At 50.3% G+C, this 23,238-nt stretch overlaps 1 protein-coding gene across 9 annotated transcripts in view; it reads right to left on the bottom strand.

The window, feature by feature from the left end:
- Pax2 (paired box 2) overlaps window positions 1–23,238 on the bottom strand; it is a 78,557-nt gene that overhangs the window by 34,955 nt on the left and 20,364 nt on the right. For 6 of the 9 annotated variants that reach the window (XM_032895517.1, XM_032895516.1, XM_032895512.1 and 3 more), the window contains exons 4-5: window positions 12,546–12,631; window positions 10,515–10,634 (exon numbers count right to left, since the gene is read on the bottom strand). In XM_032895517.1, the coding sequence (XP_032751408.1) occupies window positions 10,515–10,634; window positions 12,546–12,631 (206 nt within the window). Of the gene's footprint in view, window positions 1–4,941; window positions 5,011–10,514; window positions 10,635–12,545; window positions 12,632–23,238 lie in introns of all 9 variants that reach the window. The other 3 variants (XM_032895509.1, XM_032895515.1, XM_032895510.1) reach the window with 1 other exon arrangement.

The raw sequence follows: 23,238 nt of genomic DNA, 5'->3' as shown, positions 1-23,238 counted from the left end.
ACACTGCCGTGCCTCACAGTACCTACACAGCCAAGGGTCTGTGCTGCCCACACTGCCTGGGGGGCGTGCAGGGGGATGGAGGTGGCGGACAGGATGGAGAGGGAAGGAAAGGGGACTCGTGGAGCCACTCTTCCCAAGTGCGCCTTCTGCATCCTTCTGTTCTGGCTTCCCAGGCTTTCTCAGCCCGCACTCGTGTGTGTGCGCTCCAGGATGTGCTTGTGTGTGTGTGTGCTCATGTGTGTGCGTGCTCATGAGTGTGTGCTCATGTGTGCTCCAGTGTATGCTTGTGTGCAATGTGCTCATGTGTGTGCTCATGTGTGCTCCAGTGTATGCTTGTGTGTAATGTGCTCATGTGTGTGCTCATGTGTGCTCCAGTATGTGCTCATGTGTGTGGTTGCTCACATGTGAGTGTGTATGTGCGCACGTGTGTGTGTGTGTGTGTGTGTGTGTGTGTGTGTGTGTGTGTGTGTGCTGCTGGCTCACTCAATCTCCTGCCCACACTTTTGTCTTCTGGACCTGCTTGGCAGACTTGGAGAGGCTGTTGGATGGAATCCAGCTCTCCCGAGGAGGAAAGCATAAACTTCATAAACTGCATTTACTTTAATGCGGGTTCCCGGGGTTGCTTTCTTCTGGCTTCTCTTTCCTCCCCCATCCTCTCTGTCTCTATCCTTCTCTGCCCCTCTGTGCACCCTAACACATGCATGCGTGGGTGCATACACATACACACATATACACACATACATACCAACAGGTGTGTACACATACACACATATACACGCATGCATACAAACACACATCCACACACACACATATACACACATACACATACACTGAGCGGAAGGATACAAGTTCTACTCATTCAGTCATGGGAGAGGGTCACAGCCAGGGGTCCTCCACAGGCTCCAGGGAATGCCCACGCCCTGTCTCCAGTGGGGATGGGCACAAAGGGTCCTTTGAAGCTGGTCTGCTTCCGTGAGGGAGGGAGGGGATACTGACATTTCATAAAGATGGCCAAATGAGGAGCCACCTGGAATCCAGGCCACAGGGCAGCTGGGGAGGGAGGGAGAGAAGGCCGGCCTGCAGCAGGTTGGGGTTTGCGAGGCCTCTTGTCTGGTGCTGTCAAGGTCAGCAGGTTTGGGTTCATGGAAGGGTCAGGATGGTTTGAATTACTGGCTCTGCTGTAACTAGGCTCTGAGGCTCATGACTGACTCCTAGCTCCTGCGCCAGGCCCCACCCTCTCCCAGCCTGTCTGGCCTTTCCACTACTGTGGGCCAGAAAATGAGGGTACCGGACAGCTAGCTCCCAGACCACCAGGGTTCTGAGGAAGGCAGGCTGGGGAAGGGATGCTTTCTGGTCTCACTAGTCTAGGAGGCTTCATCCTGGGTCTCTCTCAACATGCCAACTAGCTATCTTTCCCCGTTGTCCAATGGTCTCCAGAAAATGGGGCACCCAGGAAGGTGAGTCCACAGCAGAAGGGCCCAGAGAAAGCCCTGAGCCTGGCTCCTCCCTCCTATGTTCGGGGTCTGTTCGAGGGGTGGGGTGGGGGTGGGGGAAATACAGCAGAGCTGAGGCAATGGATTTCTTGTTTGGTGCCCTTGCTGGGAGTGGGGAGGGGAAACCACATCAACCTACAGGGCTGGAGGCCAGTTGCCCAGGGGAGGATGAGGAATGGAAGACGTTCTGATAGGATGGGTTCTCCCGTGAGAGCCAAAACACTGGGAAAGCGTGGAGAGCCCATTGACCTTTGCAGAGAATGTGCGACCTACACTAAGTGCCCAGGAGCAGAGACACAACAGCCCCCTGGGCAGCACACCCGTGACCTCTTCTCCTAGGGTAGCCGACCTCTCTGTTCCGACTTTCTGTCAGTGGATAGAAAGACGAGTCTGCTGTGGTAAACCTCAGAATACCTTAAGCAGCCCCAGCTTGAGCCACAACGGCATAAACTGGCTGTAGAACAAACCTAACGACTTGGCTTTCACCTCTCGTGTTGAACTCCCCAACCTGCACCTGTCAGTCCTGCACAGCCATGGCTAAGCTTGGTACCTCCCCACAGATAGACACCTCACTTCTGCACAGAGCCCACGGGCAAAGGCTTAGCAAAAGACATCGACACAACCTGCGATTGCTTCTGAAGAGTCACAGGCTCGTGGCCAATGTTATCCAGAGAGTTTGGCTAAAACATATGATCTAACTGAGAGAGAAAAGAACCCGCTGTGGGTGTGGCCAGTCGAGTTTCCTGGCTACTGAGAAGGTAAAATCAGAACCAAGAGTGAGTGTTCATAAATGAGTTTCTCTCTCTGGAGTCTTAGTGACCTTTGAACTGAACTCTTTCTTGACCTGGATAGCAGCCAGGTTTTGAGTCTTTGCTAGAGATGGACGTAAATGGAGTGTTATTAATGCAGACAAACCCCAGTATTTGTCTAGACAGCGGTCTCCATGATTTGGCTTTGTTCTCTGGCCTTCCAAGGGACCTGTTGCACTGAGTCAGAGTTTGTGACATGTCACAGGCAGCACACAGCACATACAAAGCCATAAAGCCCCAGCTTGATCCACAAAGAGCCTCAGTTTCTCCTTATTTCTGGGTTTGCTTTCCCTGGCTTCAGTTAAGTGGAAAATTTCAGAAATAAGTCACAGGTTCTCGATTTTATATCTTTCTCAGTAATGAGATAAAGTCCTGAGCTGCGTGCTCGGTCCCACCTTGTGTGTGAATCATTCCTGTGTTCAGTGTATCCATGACGTGCCCACTGGTCACTGAGTAACTGCCTCGGTCATCAGATTAACTCTCACAGTCCCAATCTATCATGACGACCGTTCTAGTTTCGTGTCATTGTCTGCCTCTTGCTTGTGTCCACTCTATGCATTAAACTTTTGTCTGTATGCACGGGGAAAACAAAGCATATATAGACAGAAATGGGCATATAGAATTCTCTGTGACTTCAAGTGTCCACCAGGGGTCTTGGAGTGACTTTGACTTCCCTGTGGGTAAGAGTGGACTACTGTATCCTCTAAGAAACAATCGGACAGCATCCTCCTCTCTCTCTAGCTCACTCTCACTTTTACTCCTTCCGTGTGTGTGTGTGTGTGTGTGTGTGTGTGTGTGTGTGTGTACTTGCGCTTGTGTATGTGTGTAAGGTAGGCACCAGGCGGGCACAACTGTACCCAGGTGCTGGCTTATGTTAAGGCATCCGTACAATCTCACTTTGATGGCCCAACATGTGTGACCTTGCTGTGTCTTCTGACCTCCTCAGCACTTCTTCCAGCTCCTTCAGAAATAGCATGCAGTCAGCAAGATTTCCCTCTGGCCTTCCCATGCGGGATCCCTCCCTGGGTCCACCAGACCCTTCCACCAAGACCAGAGGCCTCTGGGAGAGTCAGACTCAGTTTACCGTCTCTGTCTCACTGCCAGCCCACACTCCTCCCAGGTCAGAGCAAGCCTGCCCTTCCGACAGCGCTCGCGTGCACACTCATCCCTAACCCGCTACCATAGCAAGCTAGACCCAGAGATCCAGGACCAGGACAGCTTCTCCGCTTCCCCAGAATCCCCTTTGCCTGTCTCCTCTGCCACTGGTTCTCTTCCCACGGCTCCTCGGAAGGACAGCTGGGAAGAGCCTGGTGACCAGAGCACGCCTGGTTTCCATTAATGAGATACACGAGTGTAAGCCAGCCATGGAGGCAGCCTACAAAAGGAGGCGATCACGGGCGGCCAGGAGCCGAGGCGCTCAGGTAATTGGTTTATCTATCTGGAAGCAGGGGGAGCAATCTCAGCACAGACAGACTAGCCGTAAAGTCTCTTCCTTAAGGCTATTTCCTTTGTCTTTTCAATTGCTTGCACATCCATGTGAGAGAGGGAGAGAGTGTTAAAGAGAGAGGGAGAGGGAGAAATGTTAATTTGTGAATTAATGGCTTTTCTCAGCGGAATTGTAAATTCAAATGTCACCTCACACGGTGACACCACCGCTGGTCTGCTGAAGAAGCAATGATAAGATCCCCCCACCTCCCTCAGCGCCCCTCCCTCCCCTAAGATAGCTGTGGAGTGGAACATGCTACTTTTAATTTGCAATAACAACACAACAGAGGTATGCAGTAATGACTGCCTCTTCTACCCTCCTGGCTTCCTGCCCCCAGTCCAGGTGGCTCCCCATTTCCTTTCTCCCCCGCCCCCTTCTGAAGCACCTCACCTCACTCACCCTGCTGCCCCCACCCACCCCGGCCAGTGTCTGATCACATGGGGGGTGCCTTTGGAATTGACGATGCTGCAACCCTCTCTTCTCCTTCAATAATCAGGGAATTAATGACCCTGAAGTTAAAGTGAGGCTGATACCGAGGCCCTGCCCAGCGCTGGGAAAAAGCCTTCATTGTTTTCAAGCAGGAGGCGGGTAGCAGTGAGGGAGATTCATGGATGGAGATTGAATATGCAATTTTCTTTCACCTTGCCAAGAGCTGCCCCTGGGCTGTGCCTGGCCTAAATTTTTCCTTTTACCATCTCTGCCTTATCCGGCCCTCCCACCTCCCTTCCATTCTTTCCAGAAAATTACCTTCAAAATTGATTTCCACTTTTACAAACAAATATAATGGGAACACAGGAAAAAACTTGGGCCGTGATGAATTAGGGCTGTCAGGTGCTTCCAGGTCTCTTTTGCTTTTGTTTTACTACCCGATCTACTCTTTGTTTTTCCAAGGGCTAGGAAAACTGCCCCCATGCACTGAGTGGCTGACCCTCTGGGCCACCAGGCCTCAGCCCCAAAACCTCTGCTGTGGCCCATGGCGGAAGTGATCCAGGCGTAGAGACTGTTAGCTTCTAGGGCTCCTGGGGAAAGCCTGCACCTCTGCCTCCAGTTGGCTGTCTGCCCTTAGGCCCATTCTCTGACGTTCTCTAGCCAACCCCCCCCAAGCTATTCATTCCCCTTGACCCCCACACCGTGCTCCCTCTAGCCCTCATACCTCTTAAAGTCCAGACCAGATGCAAACCTCCACCTCCTCTAATGTGGGCAGGATCAGTGTATACCTCGACTGGAGTAAATAAGAGACAGACAGACACTGAGACATCCCGAAGGACAGGCAGGTAGATCGGGGGCCAGACCCCCAAACAGGGAGACCGGGCCCCTCTTCAAAGAGATACAAAAAGTTCTGAGCTACAAATCACACACAGCCTGAATCGGAAGCAACTCTGCCTCAGTTTCCCTAGTCTTGGGGCCCAGCCATTCTCTCCTAGGCTTAGGACAGCCTCCTGACTTGCCAACAGGGGGAGGTGGGTTGATACCAGTGGGCTCTTGGGGCTAAACTATATGCAGGCCCATGCTTAGGATCATGAACACTTAACATGTCTAGGTCGGGCTTAGGACTCTCCCTGGTTACTGGCGTCAGCATGTACAAAGCCATACAGTACTCTGTCCAAACATGCACATTACCTAGAAAATCACATGCGTGTTCAGTCAGCATTTGACATTCCACACCCCCTTACTCCCAAAGATCTCAGAGCACTATTACACACATAGACCCTTGCGTAAACCACAGAAAATGATACATAGTTCAGAAAACAAGCATATATTCTCCAAGGCAAATGAGCAAGCTTGCGTGTAGAAGCGGAAATGTGGCACAGGAAGACAGAGGGACCTAGGGCCTTATACTAGAAAAGGAAGGGGCTTTTAGATTTACATGCATAGACACTTTAAAAAAGGGACAAGTGGCCCACTGGATAACCACAGAGCAACAGGTGAACAGGAGGACAAAGGATGTCACCTGTCAACAGTACAGGTGAGGCTGGCTACCCATCCCTTCCAGATCAGCTTATTCAGAGTTACAAGGTACCCACTGAGATCAGGGTGACTAGGCCCAAATAGACTTCATTCTTTCAGAACTTAATTTCCTTGTGAAATCTTCACTGCCAAGGAAACTTTTTTTTAAAAACCTAGATATACAGTTATCTAACTTCCAGGATAAAACTGGCTTAAAAACTCTAGGCCAGTGGTTCTCAGTCATTCTAATGCTGAGACCATCTAATACAGTTCTTCACGTGGTGGTGACCTCCCCCAACCATAAAATAATTTTTGTTGTTACTCCATAACTAACTTTACTACTGTTATGATTGATGATGAATGTAAAAAAAAACAAAAAAACAAACAAAAAAAAACCCCTGCATTTTCCAAAGGTCTTAAGTGACCCCTGTGAAAGGGTTGTTTGACCCCCTAAAAGGTCATGACTCACAGGTTGACAACCTCTGCTCTAGACACAATGTTTTGGAAACCTCCCCATAAGAAGTAAGGGTTGTTATTACCCCATTTGACAGGGGAGGTGGGGTAGTAAAATGACTTCCCCAAGATCACCCAGCTGAGTAGCTCTAGGAATCGAATCCAGTGTACACAGGTAAGACAGGGCTGTGTGAGACTTTGGCCCCTAAACAGGTGCTGATCGTTTCTATAACTCAGTCCCCTTATGTGCTCCAAGCACAACCTGAGCTCTTAGGGACTTCTAGGAGGACACCAGCTGAAGAAATAGTCCGTGTTTTCCAGCAACAGCACCATCCGAAGCAGAAGGGTACTGTGACAGGCAATAATGGGGCTCCGCCATTTGCCACCATGCAACCTAGCCTGGCTGCAAATGCACAACCCACCAGCTCACTACCCACCCACTGCACAGTTCATTGTGCACCTAACTGATAAAATGCAAAACCACGCCCCCTGCAAGCGCACACACACCAGCATCCCTCCCTCCCACCGATCAGCGAGCTCTCGCCAGATGACTTCACTTGGAGCTTTGAGCAAGTTATAAAACTTCCCTGTGCTTTACCCCTGCCACCAGTGGACAGCAGTGCATCAGGCTGTGGCTGAGAGCAGCGGGGGCGCAGGGGAAAGGGGAAAGACATGGGGTTTCTGTGGTTGGTCTTTTTTGTTTGTTTGTTTCTTTGCAGGCTGAGGATCAAACCTAGGACCTTAGGCCTGCCAGGCAAGCACCCCAGCCTCTCTTTAGTTTCTCAGTCTGATTCTAGATAGGTGGGCACCACTCTGCCTCCTGGCCACAGGAGCCATGGTGTATAACACTCATGGAATTGTGTTTCTTAGATTCCCAGAGAGTCAAGCTTCAATACGCCTGCCCACAACCGTAGGTTGGAAATGAAGGTTTCCAGGGCATTGGTGAGGATCGCTCCTCCTTGGGCTGAGAGACAGCCTGTGTCCAGGTGCCTTATGCATAGTTTCTTTATCTTCTCCCTGGTCTTTCTGAATAGGGTCCTGGATCCCTAGGAGGAGGGTTCCAACCTTCTTGAGTGTCGTATTTCTCCAAGTAAAGTCTGGGCTTTTGCACACTCCCACAGGCCAGGGGTTGGGAATCCCAACCCAACCTTGAGTCAAAGCCGATTGGCCCTTGATGAGTATTCCCTCAGGTGTGAATGGCACTGTCCACATTCCAAGGGCCAATGCCAGCAACGGTCTGGGTGTTACCAGCGTGGAAGCCAGTAATTATGGCTGAGAAGGCCTTCACTAATGCCTGCGACACACTGCAGTCATAGTTCTTGCTAGGGCCCATCCCTGTGACAGGGTTAGAGCTAAAAGACAGCCACAATATGGGGATGGAAGGGCAGAGGGACACCCAGCTAGCCTCGAGATATGATACTTCTAGGGCAATGTCACCACACCTCAAGTCAGAGGAGGGCCAACATACCTGGTCCATTAGGACTATCCCAGAGAAAATGTAGCTGCTCCCCTAGTCCCTCTGGGGTCTAGTCCCTGGATATGCATCCCTTCCCTCATCCCAACGCCCTGAAGTTCCTCAGATCAATTTCCATTTTATCCAAAAGTCCTGGCCCGAGAGTTGAAGGACACACCTGGGCGTCTGTACAGCCTGCACCCGCCCGAGGCACCTCCTGCAACAGCGATAAGGGACTGGCCTGCCAGCTGCTTTGCTACCTTGGCCTGACTGCAGAGTTGGGCTACATCATCTTGACACATAATTATCTCCCCATTCTTAATCATCTGAGCTGCTCCCTAATGCAAACTGGGCCCTGCTGCTGGGAGGCCTCAGGAGTGGGGGAAGGGAAGAGTCCTACAGATCTCCCTTTGCAGCTCCTCTCCATCAGCTCCCTTCCCATCTGGGTTCCATGGGTCAAGAGTGGGATGGTGGCTGAAGAAAGCTGGCGTCCCTCCCAGGCCTAGCTTCTGAGGAAAGGACAGCTCCTTCTGGCTTGGGGTTGGTTAAAAAAAACTAGAGACAGGGCAAGAAAACCTTCAGAGGGAGAAATGGTGGAGTTCCTGATGCTTCTTGTAACCTGGTTAGGCTGAGCAGATGAGCTTTTGAGGCCCTCACTATCCCTCACCTGAAGACTGCAGCTGCTTCCTGGGCTGCCACACTGATGGAGGCCCCAAGCCAGCCCTGCTTCTATCTCTTCCTGCCCAGATCCACGTAGGGATACAGAAGAGCCCTTGCATCACAGTCTTGGCCACTTCCCTTGTCTACGTGGGCTTGCTTCTCAGCGTTCCCTTCTGCCTACTCAGCACATCCTCGCTAATGCCACCCTGCCCCTGCTGTTCATAGGCTTGATGCGTCCGATAGAACTTCAGGCTCACGTCCTTAATGGCCTTCTCAACCGTCACCCAGAGCCCTCCTCAAAGAGCAGCCCTTCCTGGAAGTGAGCTTCCTCCCCGCCTCTTTCCCCCTATACAGGGACAGCCAGATCTCCACAATACTATACCCAATGAGCTTCCTGCTCCCTGGATACACTGTTTAACATGTGTTCTAAAGTATAAGCTTCCTAAGGACAAGAATTATATCTGGTTTGGCTCCGGGACCCTCTGTACCAAGCTATTCTCCTGACAGGCGGGCAGAGAGGGTCATTGAGCTGAACTGACTCAAAACAATGGATGTGAGCAAGAAGAGGGGAGAACATCCTGTTCCTGACCTCACTGGTTGGCCCAGCCCTGGGTATTCCCAGCCTCCCTTCACCACCCATGAAGGCTCAGGTAACAGAAGGTACACAGAACGTTAGCCTCAGTCCAATAAGGGAGAGCACAGAAGGGTTCTGTGGCCTTCCGGTCCCCTTGGACACCTCACACTCTAAACAAGGCAGGTGGCTAAAGAGAAACCCTTAGGGTTCAAGACACTCAGGGTGCCAGGGAGCTTGGCTGAGGCCTACATGTCAGAAGCTCCAGGGAGAACTGGGGCTTAGGGCTTCTCCGGTAGCCTCCCCCTGCCCATCAGGGGCTGCAGCCAAAACAACCACAATGAAATTTAGTGAGTGGCAAAGGCCGTGGCAGCCAAATGGGTTTGGATATTTTGGAAGAAGGAGAAATAGAGCCAGACAAGCTGTTTCCCTGTGAAACGAGACCATTAGGGCTTCTGGCAGGAGGCCAGTGCCAGGTCATCACTGTCTTGCCAGGACTAGGTCTCTCCTGCACTCTGTCCCTTCTGCTGGAGGCCAGGGCTCAGATGCTGCCTTCCCTCTGCCTGGGTCTGGAGAATCCAGACTGAAGCTTAAGGAGTGTTAGCTTTGTCTCCGACTCTGTTCCTTAACCCCTCAAGAAGAGCTTGTCTATGCTTGGGACGACCACAGAACCTACCGTCCAAACATAACATTTCTGAGGGGAAAAGGAGACACTGCCCAGTTCAGGTGTGGGGACAATGGGCAGAAATTGTGACTAACTTGAACTAATGGGACATGTGGTCACTACTCCCTCAAGGTTCCTCTTTGTTAGGTTCCATTTTATGGAGACTATCTTTAGAGTCCTAGACCCCCTGTGAAGACCAGAAGGGACTACTTTCCTAGCTGAGATCTTGAGATACTGGTATGTGTTCACCTGCGTGCCCAGGCCTCACACGGCAGAAGAAAACTAGCCGGTCACGATGTACCACGAGTGCCACAGTCTCTGAAAAGCACCTTGCCCATGCACACACCTGCCAGTCTCTCCTCTAATTTTCTCTCACGCTCTTAATTTCTCATTCCTGGTGTATGCAACCCAACGCACTGGCTGTCCCTTGAGGACCCAGGGAGAGGTAGGAGAAGTGGGACTCAGAATGGTGCCCACTCTTGTGATGAAGAACATAGTGAGGCTCCACGTCCAGGTCCCCAAGTGACTTTAGTGGGAGCAGTCCACTAAACTTTACTGTGACAGAGAAAGGACCTCAGGGTCGTGCATGTCCGTATCAGCTGCTACCTTCTAACTGAGATCAAGTGAGGCCAAAGTAGGCTGGCCTTTCGTCCCTGGGTCAGAGACCAGCTGTCTCCTCAACCTCTACAACCTTTTCAAGGTAAACGGTTGATGCCACTCCTCCTGGCATCCCACAGGGACAGCTGGGGTGAGTCCCAGCAGAAGGTGAGACCATCGGGGATGAGCAGATGGTGAAGCTGGTGGCCCCACCAGCAGCCTCCCTCCCACTCTCCGGGAGCCAGCAGGGCAGTGGGGGTACCTAGGCTTCCATGCTAAAACTGATCTCACAGCAGAGCAGCTGCGAGACCAGCAGAAACCGGAGCTCAGAGCCCAAGGACAAAGCATGCAAGGGGGAGCCAGAGCTCTCCCTCCTCCTACCTTCCTCTCGTTTCCTCTTCTCACCGTTGGAGCGAGGAATCCCCAGGATCCCGTTGATGGAGTAGGATCCCACTGGGTCGTTAGAGGCGCTGGAAACAGGAGGGGAGGCCGTGCTGGGAACTGGACAGGAAGAAGGGGGAGACACTATCAGGGTAGCAGTTGAGACTGAAGCCCCAGGCAGGGACAGACAGGAATAGAGGGCAGAAGGAAGGACAAGGAGCTCACATCCTCTTCCTTCCTCGGAGGCTTGAGGGAGGAATCACTCCCACAGACATTGCAGGCTGTTAGCCCAGTCTGGGGAAGGTGGTGACCGGTCAACCCAGGCCTCCTCTGCCATCTATGGCGTTTACTGGTCCCTCAAGTCCCCTCCCCTCAGATGGATGTGGTATAGGCCCAGAGACTGCCAAGATTATCTGTCCAGAAAGTAGTTTAGTGACCTTCCGGATAGCACAGATCTAACTGTGCCCTCTGGAGCCACACTCCTTCAATCCCACCTATTACAAAGGTTGAGCAAATCCTTTGAAACAAACCCAGCTCACTGCTTTTCAGTCTCCTGGGTGGAGTCTTTACCAGCCCTGATTTAGAGTCTAGGGCTCCCTAAGATCTGTCTCTTACACTTGGGGAGACACAAGCTACTCTCAATGTTCTCTGGGAGCAGCTCTCCCTCCCAGCTGCTACTACTCTTCAAAGCACTGGTGAAGTTCCTAGTTCCCTATTGGGGAACTGACTAGTGAACCCACTCACTATGCTATGATGAGCTCAGGTGTGTCTGAGTACAACCCTCCCTCCAGCACACTAACTAGGCTTGGGTAAACGTGGATTAACCACAGCAGTGCTGGACCAGTCAATTCTCTTCCCTACTGGTCAGGAGGGAAGGAGACCAAAGAGAAGTCAGTGTGTGTGTGTGTGTGTGTGTGTGTGTGTGTGTGTGTGTGTGTGTGTGTGTATGCGTCTCCCTCCCCCATCTCTGTCTCTCTGTCTCTTTGCCTGCCTGCCTGCTTGTCTGTCTCTCTCTGTGTCTCCCTCCTTCCGTCTCTCTGTCTCTCTCTCTGTCTCTTTGTCTGTCTGTCTCTGTGTGTATGTTCCTCCACCCATCTGTCTGTCTCTGTCTGTCTGTCTCTGTGTGTATGTTCCTCCACCCATCTGTCTGTCTCTGTCTGTCTGTCTCCGTGTGTGTGTGTGTGTGAAGGTTGCAGCGGGAGTTCTGGCAGGCCTGGGCTGTATCTCTGAGACCCCGTGGAGGGCTAAGAGGTCCAAAGAGGCAAAGAGCAACAGAGAACATGAGGGCAGAGACAAAGAGATAAGAGGAAACAGGCCAAAAGAGAAGAGGCCAGAAGGAAGGATGGAGAGAGAGACAGACAGACAGACAGGGCCATAGCCATAGTCATGAGGGGAGGGGAGAGGGCTGGGAAGGAAGGGAAAGATGGGAAGAAGCAAGAGAGATCAAAGGCTGGGCACGTAGCCGGGTATGAGACCCATGTGTAGTATGGGTCTCATCCCTTCCTCCCCAACAACTGTTTTTAAAAGATCGACTTTTACGATTTATGTGTATGTGTGCATGCGTGTGTGCATGTCTGAAGAGGCCAGAGCAGTATCAGATCCTCTGGAAGCTGAGTCTTGCCTGGTGTGAGAATCAAACTCAGGTCCTCTGTGAGACCAATGCATGCTCTTAACTGCTGAGTCCCTCTCCAGCTTCCCCACCCCAAGATGTGTTTTTCAAAGGTTAAGTAAAAAAATAAACATGGAGGATATAGAGGGAGATCAAACCAGATAGAGGCTGGCGGAAAGCTCAAAGACAAGTGGCTGAGGGGCAGGAGGGGAGGGGAAGAAAAGGGAGAGGAGACAAGACTCAGACTAAAGAGGCCGTGTGGGAGGCACTGAACTAACACCACCGGAGAGACCCTAGGAGGGAAAGGAGTGAGTGGGGACCATGGACAGCCCTGGATCTCCCTGGACTGGACGGTTCCCAGAACTGGGCTGTGTTTTCTGTCATTTTCTAAGTTGATTTCCCTCTTCCCCGAACTGTCTTACCGATGGTGTGGCCAGGGGCAGTCACTCCTGTCCCTGCCCCATCCGGCGTTGGGTGGAAAGGCTGCTGAACTTTGGTCCGGATGATCCTGCAAAATCACATTGTCACAGGTCACATGACACGTGCCAGGCCCAGGTTTCTCCTGCCCAGCAGGGCAGAGGGACCCTGCCCAGCACAGCCCTGTCCTTACTCACCTACCCCTGCCTTCCTTCTCTTACCCACTGCTGCAAGACACGAGGCTTCCTTCCTGTCTGCTCTGCAATCCACTAAGCACAGCTCTGGGTAGGGTTGCTCTGCACTCTCTGGTACCCTGAGTGCCGGACTGAACTGCAGTTTGAGTTTGGGTAGCAAGGATTAGGGTACAACCCAGTGGAAAACAGCGAATCTTCCACTTCTGAGGGGCAAGTGCAGAAAGAATGTCTTGCATATGGTACGGATGCATCACCTGTCAACTAAAGAAAACCTATGGCCTATAGGAAAGGGTAGAATAGAAGGGAAGCAGAAAGAATTCAGGGTCGGAGCCAGGCAGTGGAGCTCCACCCAGGAAGATGTGACAAGCCAAACGCATGATACCTGAGCACAGGTAGTCAGCTGCGTGGCAGACTGTAGGTTAGAATAAATGGGATATTTTAAGTTATGATCTAGTCAGAGAGGAGCCCGGCTCTGTGGCCAAGGTGTTTGTAAATATATTTTGAGTCCGAGTCTTATTTCTGGGAGCATGGGGCTGGGAGGAAGAACCCGGAGTACTGGTCCACCTTCCCTCCTCAGTCACATATATGTACCCCCTAGTTCCAGGAACCTCTGGGTTTGCAGGTCATTTTAGCCAGCTTTCCGACCAGGACCATATCACAATCCTCCAGAGCCCAGGGAAGGAGTTTCCTCACATATTGCAGCCAGGAGAGAAGGCAGAAAAGCAGGTCTGGGGCCACAGATGACCCCACAACAAACAGCACCTAGTGCCTTTGCCAGGCACCGGGCCCTACACAACCTTCTTCGCACCTGACTGGCTTACGGCTTCCTCTTCTTTCCTACGGGTCTTACTTGAGTCAAAGCTTCTTTATGGGACTAGGTAAGGAGCATCCTTGTACACTCCAGGGAAATAAAGGAACAAATCAAACCTTCCCAGGAGGAATAAACCCGCCTTGCAAAAGTCCAGGAAAGCTTAGAGCCCCACGACGCAAGAGAACAAGCCCAGGGACTGGGGAATGCTTTCCTCTACAAACCCAAGCCTCCTACCCTGCCCAGCTCAGCATTGCTCTTCCCTACAGAAATCTAAGTTCACATCCAGGTGGGTTTCAAGCTGTGAGTCACACGACTTTAGCTTTTCCTGATCCCTTATAGGCACTCATACAGGCATAGTCTTCCAATGCCGGAAAGTTGGGAGGGGGAATTTATATTTAAAGAATGCCAGGTATCCCAGGGCATTGAGGCAGCTGGCATCAGAGGAAGAACCCACCCTTGAAAGTAGGGAACTGGGGGAAGAAGTGATTGAGGAGAAGAAATGATTGAGGAGAAGGAGCCCAGCATTGACCCAAAGCAGAGCTGAGCTGAACGCACGGAGGGGCACAGAAGGCAGCAGAAAGTGTACCAGGCTGTACGACAGGGACAGCACTGGTTCCTGTCATTAAGAAGCCACATGGCTTCGCATTAATCACTCTGTATCTCTGTGCTTCCTTTTTCCAACTTAAGAATAAAGGGCTCACAGGCAGGCAGCATCACCAAGGTCTCAGGAAGAAAAGTTAACGTGATTCTAAGATGAACAAGAGAGCAGAGGGGGGGTGCACCATACACAGGTGCTGGAGGGGGTGGAAGGTTAGTGGGGAACTCAAGGGGGAACACAAGGCAGGGCTTGGTGCCTGCACCCACAGCCAGAAGGCGGTGTGCACAGGACGGAGAGCAAATAGGGCCAAAAGGCTGCGTCTGGTGGTACAGACAGCTAGTTTCCACTCATTAAAATATCGCACACGGCTATTATATATATCTATATGACTCATATTTACTTCTTTTAATTATTGCAACTTCCAAAATAAATGCTACCATCTTCATTTTGCAAACTGAAAACCCAGAGTAGACAAAGGTTGGTGGTTAAGGCTTCCTTAGGACCACACTACCGGTCAGAGCGGCCTCCCAAGCCAATCTCTGAAACCTGTGTCTTCTGCTACTCTGCCATTCTTCCTTCATCACATAAGAATCAATCCTCAGAGGTCCGGAGCCATGAGCAGTGTGAGGAGAATGGCCGAAGTGACTGATCCCAGGAAGGCAATGGATGGGCATGAGGTAATGACAAACAGGTCTCATGAAAACGTAGAATCTTCAGGAGTGTGAAGGCAGAGAAACGAGGAAGGAGAGGAAGGATTTGGTAGCTAACTGGAGTCAGCCATGGCTTTAAAACACTCCCATGTCACTGGAGACCTGGTGGTATGTGTCGCTGTGGAGGATAGGGATGTAGGAAGGCGAGCGGCTTAGGAAGAAAGTGTGATGTTGGCTCTGGATGAGCAAGTCCAGGTGGTGTAGCTGGCCCGTCGGGAAAGTAAAGGGGCATGGAACAGTATGGAAGACTGTAGTAGTGACCACAGGTAGAACTGGTGTAGATCAGGGTGGCCTGACCTAAGTGGACTGAGGAAGACATGTTAAGATTTAATCTACAGTGCCAATGGTGACGTCAAAAAGTGCAGGGGACTGGGGATAAGAAGAGACATATATATGGGGATCAGGGTGGCCATCAGTGACTTTGAGAAGCGTCTGAGCCAGGCAGCTAGGACAGGATCCTGGCAGAAGAGGTGCAGGGAGGAGGGGGCGGGGCTCTAAAATATGACAGTGGTGTGGAGGTCAGAGGATGGCCCAGCAACCACAGATGTGAGAAGGATGAATCAGGGCAGGAAAGAGAGTACCAGAGAAGAGCCAGGTTGCCAGGGAGACTATAGAAGATGCAGAGCAGGGACCGGGACCGAATTAGCCTGACACACGACCTTCAGAAAGGAACCCTCGCAGCTTTGCAGTCTGAGTCAGAAGGAGGAGATCGGCCTGGTGAAGACCTCGGCAGCTAAGAGCAACAAAGACTAGAAGGATACCAAGTAGCTGTCCCTTTACCAGCTCCCAGGGTCTGGTGGACCTGCAGTGGCTCTGCTAAAGGCTGACAGGTTCTGGTGTAAGGAGTTCCCCGGCTGGGGCTGAGGGACACAGATAACTGGACTGGCTGGTGGAGTTCCTGTCTTTATTACCAGAGCCTCTGACCCCCGAGGCACTGATACAGATTTAGCTGAGGCAGCTAGTGATGGAAAATCGCTATGCCCTGACAGCAGCTTGGTGGTGCATGGGAGAGAAGTTGGGCAGGGTGTCTGCTATGAGTTATTAAGGCTTTTGGTGTCCATCCATGACCCGGGGCAGTGAGCACCTGCCAGGCCCCAGCGCTGATCATAGGGAATTTAAGAATCAGGATCGTGAAAACCCTATGGTTATCTGTATCCCTCCTACATCCTGTGCTCGCCCCAACTCGGAAGACTCCCCCTTCCTATCCAAGAAGGCTTTCCAACACAGAAGGCTCTTTCCTCCCCTGAGTCACTGAGACCTTACTCTGCTCCCAAACAGGGACTCCTGGGATCTTAGTGTCTCCCCAGGGTGCTTTGTACAGCTAAGGGAATTCAGGGCTTTTTGTTTTAAGATTTGTTTTATGTCATGCATATGAGTATCTGCCTGCATATGCGTATATGTACTCTGTGCATGAATGGCATCCGTGAAGGTCAGAAGAGAACACTGGATCCCCTGGAACTCGAGTTCCAGCCAGCGTGAGCCACCATGCAAGTGCTAGGGAGCAAATCTGGGTTCTTAACATCCGGTGCTCCTAACCATTGAGCCATCTCTCCATCCCCTGATTTGTCCTGGTTTTGTTTGTTGGTTTGAAATAGGGCCTCACCCATAGAACCCAGAAATACCTCAAGGTTGACCCTCCTGCCTCCCAGGTGCTGAGTGATGGCAGTTTAGGGTTGTACCAGCACACCTGGTCTAGTGAGGGGATTTGGGACGTAAGTCCAGCCTCAGTCACCCTGACTTGGGATCCCAGCTCTGCTTCCTTCTTCCTAGGATGTCCTTGGGCATTTCTCATTTCTTTATCTGTAAAATGAGATAGTCCTACTGTGTACCTTCCTATGGCCCTGGTGAGGATTCAGAGGGACAATTCATGTACAGTGATTAGTATGATGTTTGGCTCGGCGAATGCTAGCCGTAATAATGACGCTCACGCTCGTGTTATTATCCCTGTGGGTGACCTCTATGCCCAGCTGCTTTCAATTTAAGGGCTGAGCCAGGTACAGGCAGGAGGCCTCCGTTCTCAGTGTGCCCCAACTGGATCAATGAAGGTACTACCCGGGAAGTAACAGAGAGGACGGGGAAGAGCACCAGCGGGGGTCACGGAGTTGCAGTCAGAAAGACTTCCGGGAAGACAGACTCGGGACTGGACCAAGTTCTACCTGCATGCTTTGGGAAGGACCGCACAGGATTTGGGTGGTGACAGGTATGTTGGGAGGGCTTTAGAGCAAAGAGGGGTGAAGCAGGTGGTAAGGTCACTTCCTCTTTGGCTAATTCCTCTTTGGTTAAATTCCCAGGAGACCTCCACTTCCTCTACTGGGGAAGATCAGGACAGCCTCAGGGGGCTCTGTGAGACAGACAAAGGTCTCTGTGAGTATCCCAGCAAGCCACTTAAATTGGCAGAGAGATAGCTCAGCCTGCCCCTGGGAGCTCAGGCTCCTACTTGACCCTTTTGCCTCCTTCTTCTCCTTCTCCTATTGTTTCCTCTGCTTTTCTTCTCCGTCTCTTCGTCTCTGTCTTTCTCTGGCCCTCTTTCTCTCTCTTTGTCCATCTGTCCATCTCCTTGCACCCTGAAGTCCCACTATGGCTGTGTGAGTTTATCGATTCCTGGGAGCTGGGGGAAAGTGGGAGGTAGGGCTGGGGTGCAGGGCTCAGGGATGGAAATAGAAGGCTATAAATTATTTGTGACAGGAAAGCAATAGTGGCAGAGTGCTGAGCACAAGTCCTGTGTCACTATTAGATTCCTTTTAGCCTGATGACACTGTAAAAAAGGTTAAGTGTCTGCTGGAATCGTACACCTGGGGGGCCGGGTTGGCCTGGGAGCAGAACAAGCCACTGAGAGCAGGTATATCAATTCTCTAGGCCAATAATATTCCTCTCATTGATCGCCACGCAAAGTTCAAAAATCTCATTACAGCCAGGCAGACCGGGAACTTTTTACAAATCAATAGAATGATATAATGTATGTATACTTAGTACAAATGTATCTATTCATCTATCCATCCATCCACGGTCTGCCTCAGGGTTTCCAAGTTAGCCTACCCATCATATTATGTTATGTTATGTATGATACTATAGTGCATTATATTATATGGTAATAAATGGTGTGCAAAAACTTCCCCTCAGGTGGAAACAAGAAGCAGTCCTATTAGCGTTGAGGTGACCTCAGACTGCTCACCTTGGAAGGAAGAAGGCTTAAGCTGGTCAGGATTACCAAGAGAGATGCTTCCCCAGACAAGGCTCTGGTGATAAAAAGCACTGTGAACTGAATCTTTCCTGTGTGAGAGGCAATGTTCTAAGTACTTCAAACATTGCGTTCGCTCTATCCCCCAGAAACCCCTCTTGCAGAGGGGTTAGATAATAGCTAAGAATATCTAAGATTAATAGAGAATAGCTATCTATTCATAAATGGCAAATCAGAGATTCAAAGTCAAGCAGATGAATCCCAGAGCCCATACTGTCAACTACTCAGTTCTACTGCTTCCAGAGAGGCTTTCAAAAGCACTGACTCGCAGGACTCTAGATCCTGTACCTGGTGGTCTGTTCTTAACAAAGGTTAAGGGGCTCCCCTGAAACTCACTATGTCTTCCCAGAATGTGGGGACAATGACATCTGTTGGAGCCAGCTGCTCAGGATACATAGAGACTGAATCTTCAAGAGTGTCCTCATGAAATCTTGCTCATTGGCTTGGAGCCGACTGTCCTCCCAACTTTGAAATTGTTTCCTCGAGGAGCAGCAGGCTGTCCCCAAGCCTGGTCATACCATTGTTTTACTCAAAGAGCCTGACTAGTAAGCTGTCAAGTATCAACACACACGCCCTGTGTACATATCTAAGCCAGCGTAGACTGCTCCACTCCAGAGTCTACAGGACATACTTAATTCCCAGTTTGTGATTTGTAAAGCAGAGTGGGGTCTCTGCTGGTGACTTCGAGCTGCCTGGCTATCATAAGCTGGAACATTCTAAAAAAAAGACGAAACTATATTTGCTTCAGCAAAGGATAGCTTTTCCAACAAAGGCAGGTAATTGCTTCCTCTCCTCTCTTTGAGCAGTGCCCGTGTTGGGCAAGTATCCTCAGCTCATCCCTGAGGTGAGCTAGCTGGGGACTTTTCCTAGCAGATCCTCGAGCGAGATGTCATAGATCACCCAGAAAGCTGCTCCCTCTCCTGACAGGGTGCTTACCCCAGAGGGCCTAATGGAACCGAGTAGCCCCTTCATATAGATCGGCGCCTGAGATTTACTTTCTCCTTACACAAGGATGCCAGGACATTCTGCCCCTGGCCTCTCCAGTGGCCACTTCGAGCCGCTCCATGAACACTCTCCCTTTGTAGGCTGTCCTGCCACTTGTGTAGTGTAGAGGTGGTGCCCAGGCTTGTTCAGTGGGTTTTGGTTTAAACAATGAGACTACCAGTGAGGTGAGTCAAGCCATTCTTTTCCGTTGAGAACAAGCCTTTCCTTTACAGCTAGAACAGGACACAGCTGGAACACAGGTCCTAGGTTATGAAAGGTCTTTCCTTTCATAATGTCAAGAGCTCTTAGATTGTGCATATAGGTATTCACACACACACACACACACACACACACACACACACACACACACACACACACACATGTGCACGCACACATACACACAAAAGACAGTTTCCCTGTGTAGCCCTAGCTGTCCCGGAACTTATTCTCTAAACCTCACACTGATCTTGAACTCAGAGTTCCACCTACCTCCACCTCCCAAGGACTGGCATTAAAGCCATACTCTTATTCTTCCTGCCTCTGCTTCCTGAGTGTGTGGGCTGTAGGCATGCTCAGCTGAAAGTTACACATAAGCTCCAAGAATGAGAACCCGTTCAGAAATCTTGCAGAAGGATTCTCAAGATTGTCCCAGAATCCCCTGGGGCCTTGGCTAAAGTACAAACCCCTTGGTCTCTCCTTGGTCCTGGTAAACTAAAAATTCTGGATTCTATGATCTGAGAAGATGAGCCCAAGCCAGGGTGTGAGGAAAGCACTTGCCAGCTGGGGGTAGGAGACTCAGAAGAGGACCTAGTGCACGGCCCCTTTACTCATATTTCAAGCCATATTTCCCACCATCTGACTCCAACTAGCAGTCACCAAAAATTCCTGAAACTATCATTTTCTCTGTAGAGACTAAACTCCAGGTCAAAAAGAAAAATGTTTCAAAATTTCAAAATAGTTCTTGTGCACTCCAGGATGATTGACTTCTAGCTGTCTTCTAGATAACTCCGTGATTTCCTGCACCAGCCTTCTAAGACTGCCATTGAGGGCAATAACCCTCCCATTGTGTGTCCCTGGGAGCCCAGGCCAGACACAATTTACCAGGTTAGATGGGCCATGGGGCTGGCCCAAGGGGGCAATAGTGGTGGTTTCTGTGATAAACGGTAAGCATATGGATTGATTTAACTTCAAGATATGCATAGGTTTAAAAATTAAGGGGCAATGTGTTTAACTAACCATTTGGAAACCAGTCTGCAGTGCATGCCAAGCCAGAGCGTGACCAGACTACCTCCTCCTGTCACCGGCCCTGCCCTCATCTGTCAGGGCTTCCGGCTAAAGCTGGGGTCTACCAGCTGTTCACCCCACGGTCCTTCCTGGAAGAGGCTGGTGGCTCAGGGATTGCCTGATGTCATGGTAATCGGTACAGATATAAGCTCACTACCGCAATGAGTTTCCCCTCTGCTCCTCTCCATCCTCCTAGCCCTTCATAAGCATGCTGACATTCCTCTGGAAGCAGAGGGAAGCCTGCAGGGATATTGGGCTTTCTGGGTACTGCCTAGCCTCACTGCCTCTAGCTCTCGTCACCTCAGCTGCTCACGGACTCAAACAATAGTCCATCCGTCGGTGTCCTGAAAGAATAGAATGTGGCTAAACTCCATTCCTTGTTCCTCTTAAGGATAGAGCCTAGCACGTCTCACCCTAGCTTTCAAAATCTTTCCCACCTGCCTCCCGCCCCCAGAGCTTTCCAGCCAACCTTTTTCTGTTCCCCTTGTTCTCTCAGGGCCCAGCACAGAGCTGAACTCCTTCTTTGCCTACCCAGTTTATATTGACTTCTCCCAGGGACTCAGTTTAGCAAGGACAAATACCATAATTCTTTTTCTTACCATCTAGCAATAAACAAGACCAACTATAATGTAAGAACTTAGTAACTATCAAGTTATTAATATTATTGGAACAGAAGAATCTTACGGGGTGCTGTGTGCTAACATATGCTCTGTATGCACACAGGTGTTGTCAGAAGTACTTTACATGGAGTTTAAAATTTAATTCTTGCAGGGAATAGTGGCTCATGCCTTTAATCTCTGCACCCAGGAGGCAGAGGCAGGTGGATCTCTGTGAGTTCCAGGCCAGCCTGGTCTGCATAGTGAACTCTAGGACAGCCAAGACTAGGTAAAGAAACCTTGTCTTAAAAAACAAATAATAACGAAAGTAAAATTTAGTCTTTGTGCACCTATGAAGTACCCGTAGGTACCTCTGAAGATTACTATCCCTACCCTTTCGTGTGGAAACTGAGTCTCAGAAATATTAGCCAGCTTGGCTAAGCCGCACAGCGTTTCTGCAACAGAGCCAGAATTTAAATGTGGGCGTCCTGCGTTAAAGTCCACCCCACTAGCCACTTGTTAGAAAGTTAGTCTCACCAAGAACAAATCCAGGTCTAAGTGTCGACCTCACTAGAAGAGCTGTGGAGTAGCAGTGAAAGTCGTAACTCTCACTTGTTTCAAAGTTTCTACTTTTATTTATTTCTGTGTGGAGTGCTAGTGTGGAAGCGGGAGGGGGTCTGCTGCCAGAGTAATTTTTTTCTTTACGCCAGTGTCTCTTTTTTGAATGGGGGTTGAGGGTTGAACGCAGGTCATCAGCCAGGGCAGCAGGTACGTTTGCCCACCGACCCACCTTGCAGGCCCTTATCATTTATTCTGTATTCACTATAAAAGAGACACGGTACATGGTGTGTTTTCTCACTCAAATCCTAACCACGGCTTCTGTCAAAGAGGCGTGTTCTCTCTTCTACCTTAGAGTCAACAGCGTGGCTAAGCAGCTCACCCAAGGTCACATTCTTAATATCAGATTGCTTTGGACCCAAGCCTGTGACTTCAGTATCTGAGGGCTGCGTAATATGATCTCCTCTGGAAATTTCTATATTAATAATGCTTTGTGTCTATTAGCTATTTGAGCAGGGACGGTTTTCTTCGTCTTCTCACATACACGATTTGGACAACTGAGCAAGCATCTGTAGGCGACTAGCAAGAGGTTGCGTGTGGCTGTGATTTGAAACACGCGTTCGTCTCCCATGCGTGTACCGTCACTTACTTAATAAGCACCAGGCCCGTGTTACAAACAAGCCATAATTTGCAAATCGTGTACGCAATCCCATGACGATCCCGCGGAGAGATGTTTCATGCGGCGTCTACATTTTAGAAACTATTTCTGGGATGAGCACATCTTTGTATTCATATCCAATGCATTGATCTGAGATTTATAACTTATCAAAAGCGGCTTCGTGAATATCTGCCAAATTATGCCTGCTTCTGTTAAACACATTCAGCTACAGAGAAACCCATCGATGTTCCCTTCTCCGGGTGCCCGAGTTGCGCACATCGCAATCCTGTTTCCGTATTGGTCCGCGCGCGGCGGTATTGACGTGCATAAATGTGCGTTTGTATACCTGTGTATCTCCCTGTCTGTGGCCAGAATGGGATGGGGGTGGGGGGGAATGTGGAAATGAGAGAATTATTAAATGCCAAGTAGATGTGCAATAAATTCCATTGATTTTATAAACTCCAACTTGTCTTCAGTCTCCTTCCATCCTTTATCCTGGGGCCATTGCAACAAAAACCTATTTTAAATACCTCGGCCTCCCTCTCTTCCCCTCCCCAAAAAAGTGTCAATATTTTACTTGGATTTTTAACTTCGCTCCATAACAGTTGTTTGACCTCCTGACTCGTGCAAGTCACATAAATCCTGGGACTTTATTCAGGAGCCATGTTCCTGCTATTGAATAAGCAATTTGAGAGGGTGAATTAATGACTTGTGCTGTTGCTGGAAAGTCCCTGAAGAAATATTAAAATTGCTTGCAGACTGAATCGATACTCAGTGAACACCCAGCAAGAGAGGGCTTCAGCTCAAAAAAACGGCCACGGAGGCAGGAGTCAGAGGGGAATTCCGGCACCCAGCTCGGAGAGCTCCCCCAACCCCCACCTTTCCCCTCCACCCCTGAAGCTCTATCATTCTCCACAACATCGAGGTCTTATTAAACCCCAGCCAGGATGGAGCTGATTTGTCCTGTCTCGGGAAGCAGGCTCTGGGGACAGTTTACTCTTTTAGTAGCAACCAGAGCCTTGAGGCCTTATCAGACGTGATGGTCTAGATACGTCCACCTGCTGGAC

The sequence above is a fragment of the Rattus rattus genome, chromosome 2, assembly GCF_011064425.1.
Source record: "Rattus rattus isolate New Zealand chromosome 2, Rrattus_CSIRO_v1, whole genome shotgun sequence".
NCBI classification, from domain to species: domain Eukaryota; kingdom Metazoa; phylum Chordata; class Mammalia; order Rodentia; family Muridae; genus Rattus; species Rattus rattus.
This window is presented reverse-complemented; position numbering and strand designations above follow the sequence as displayed.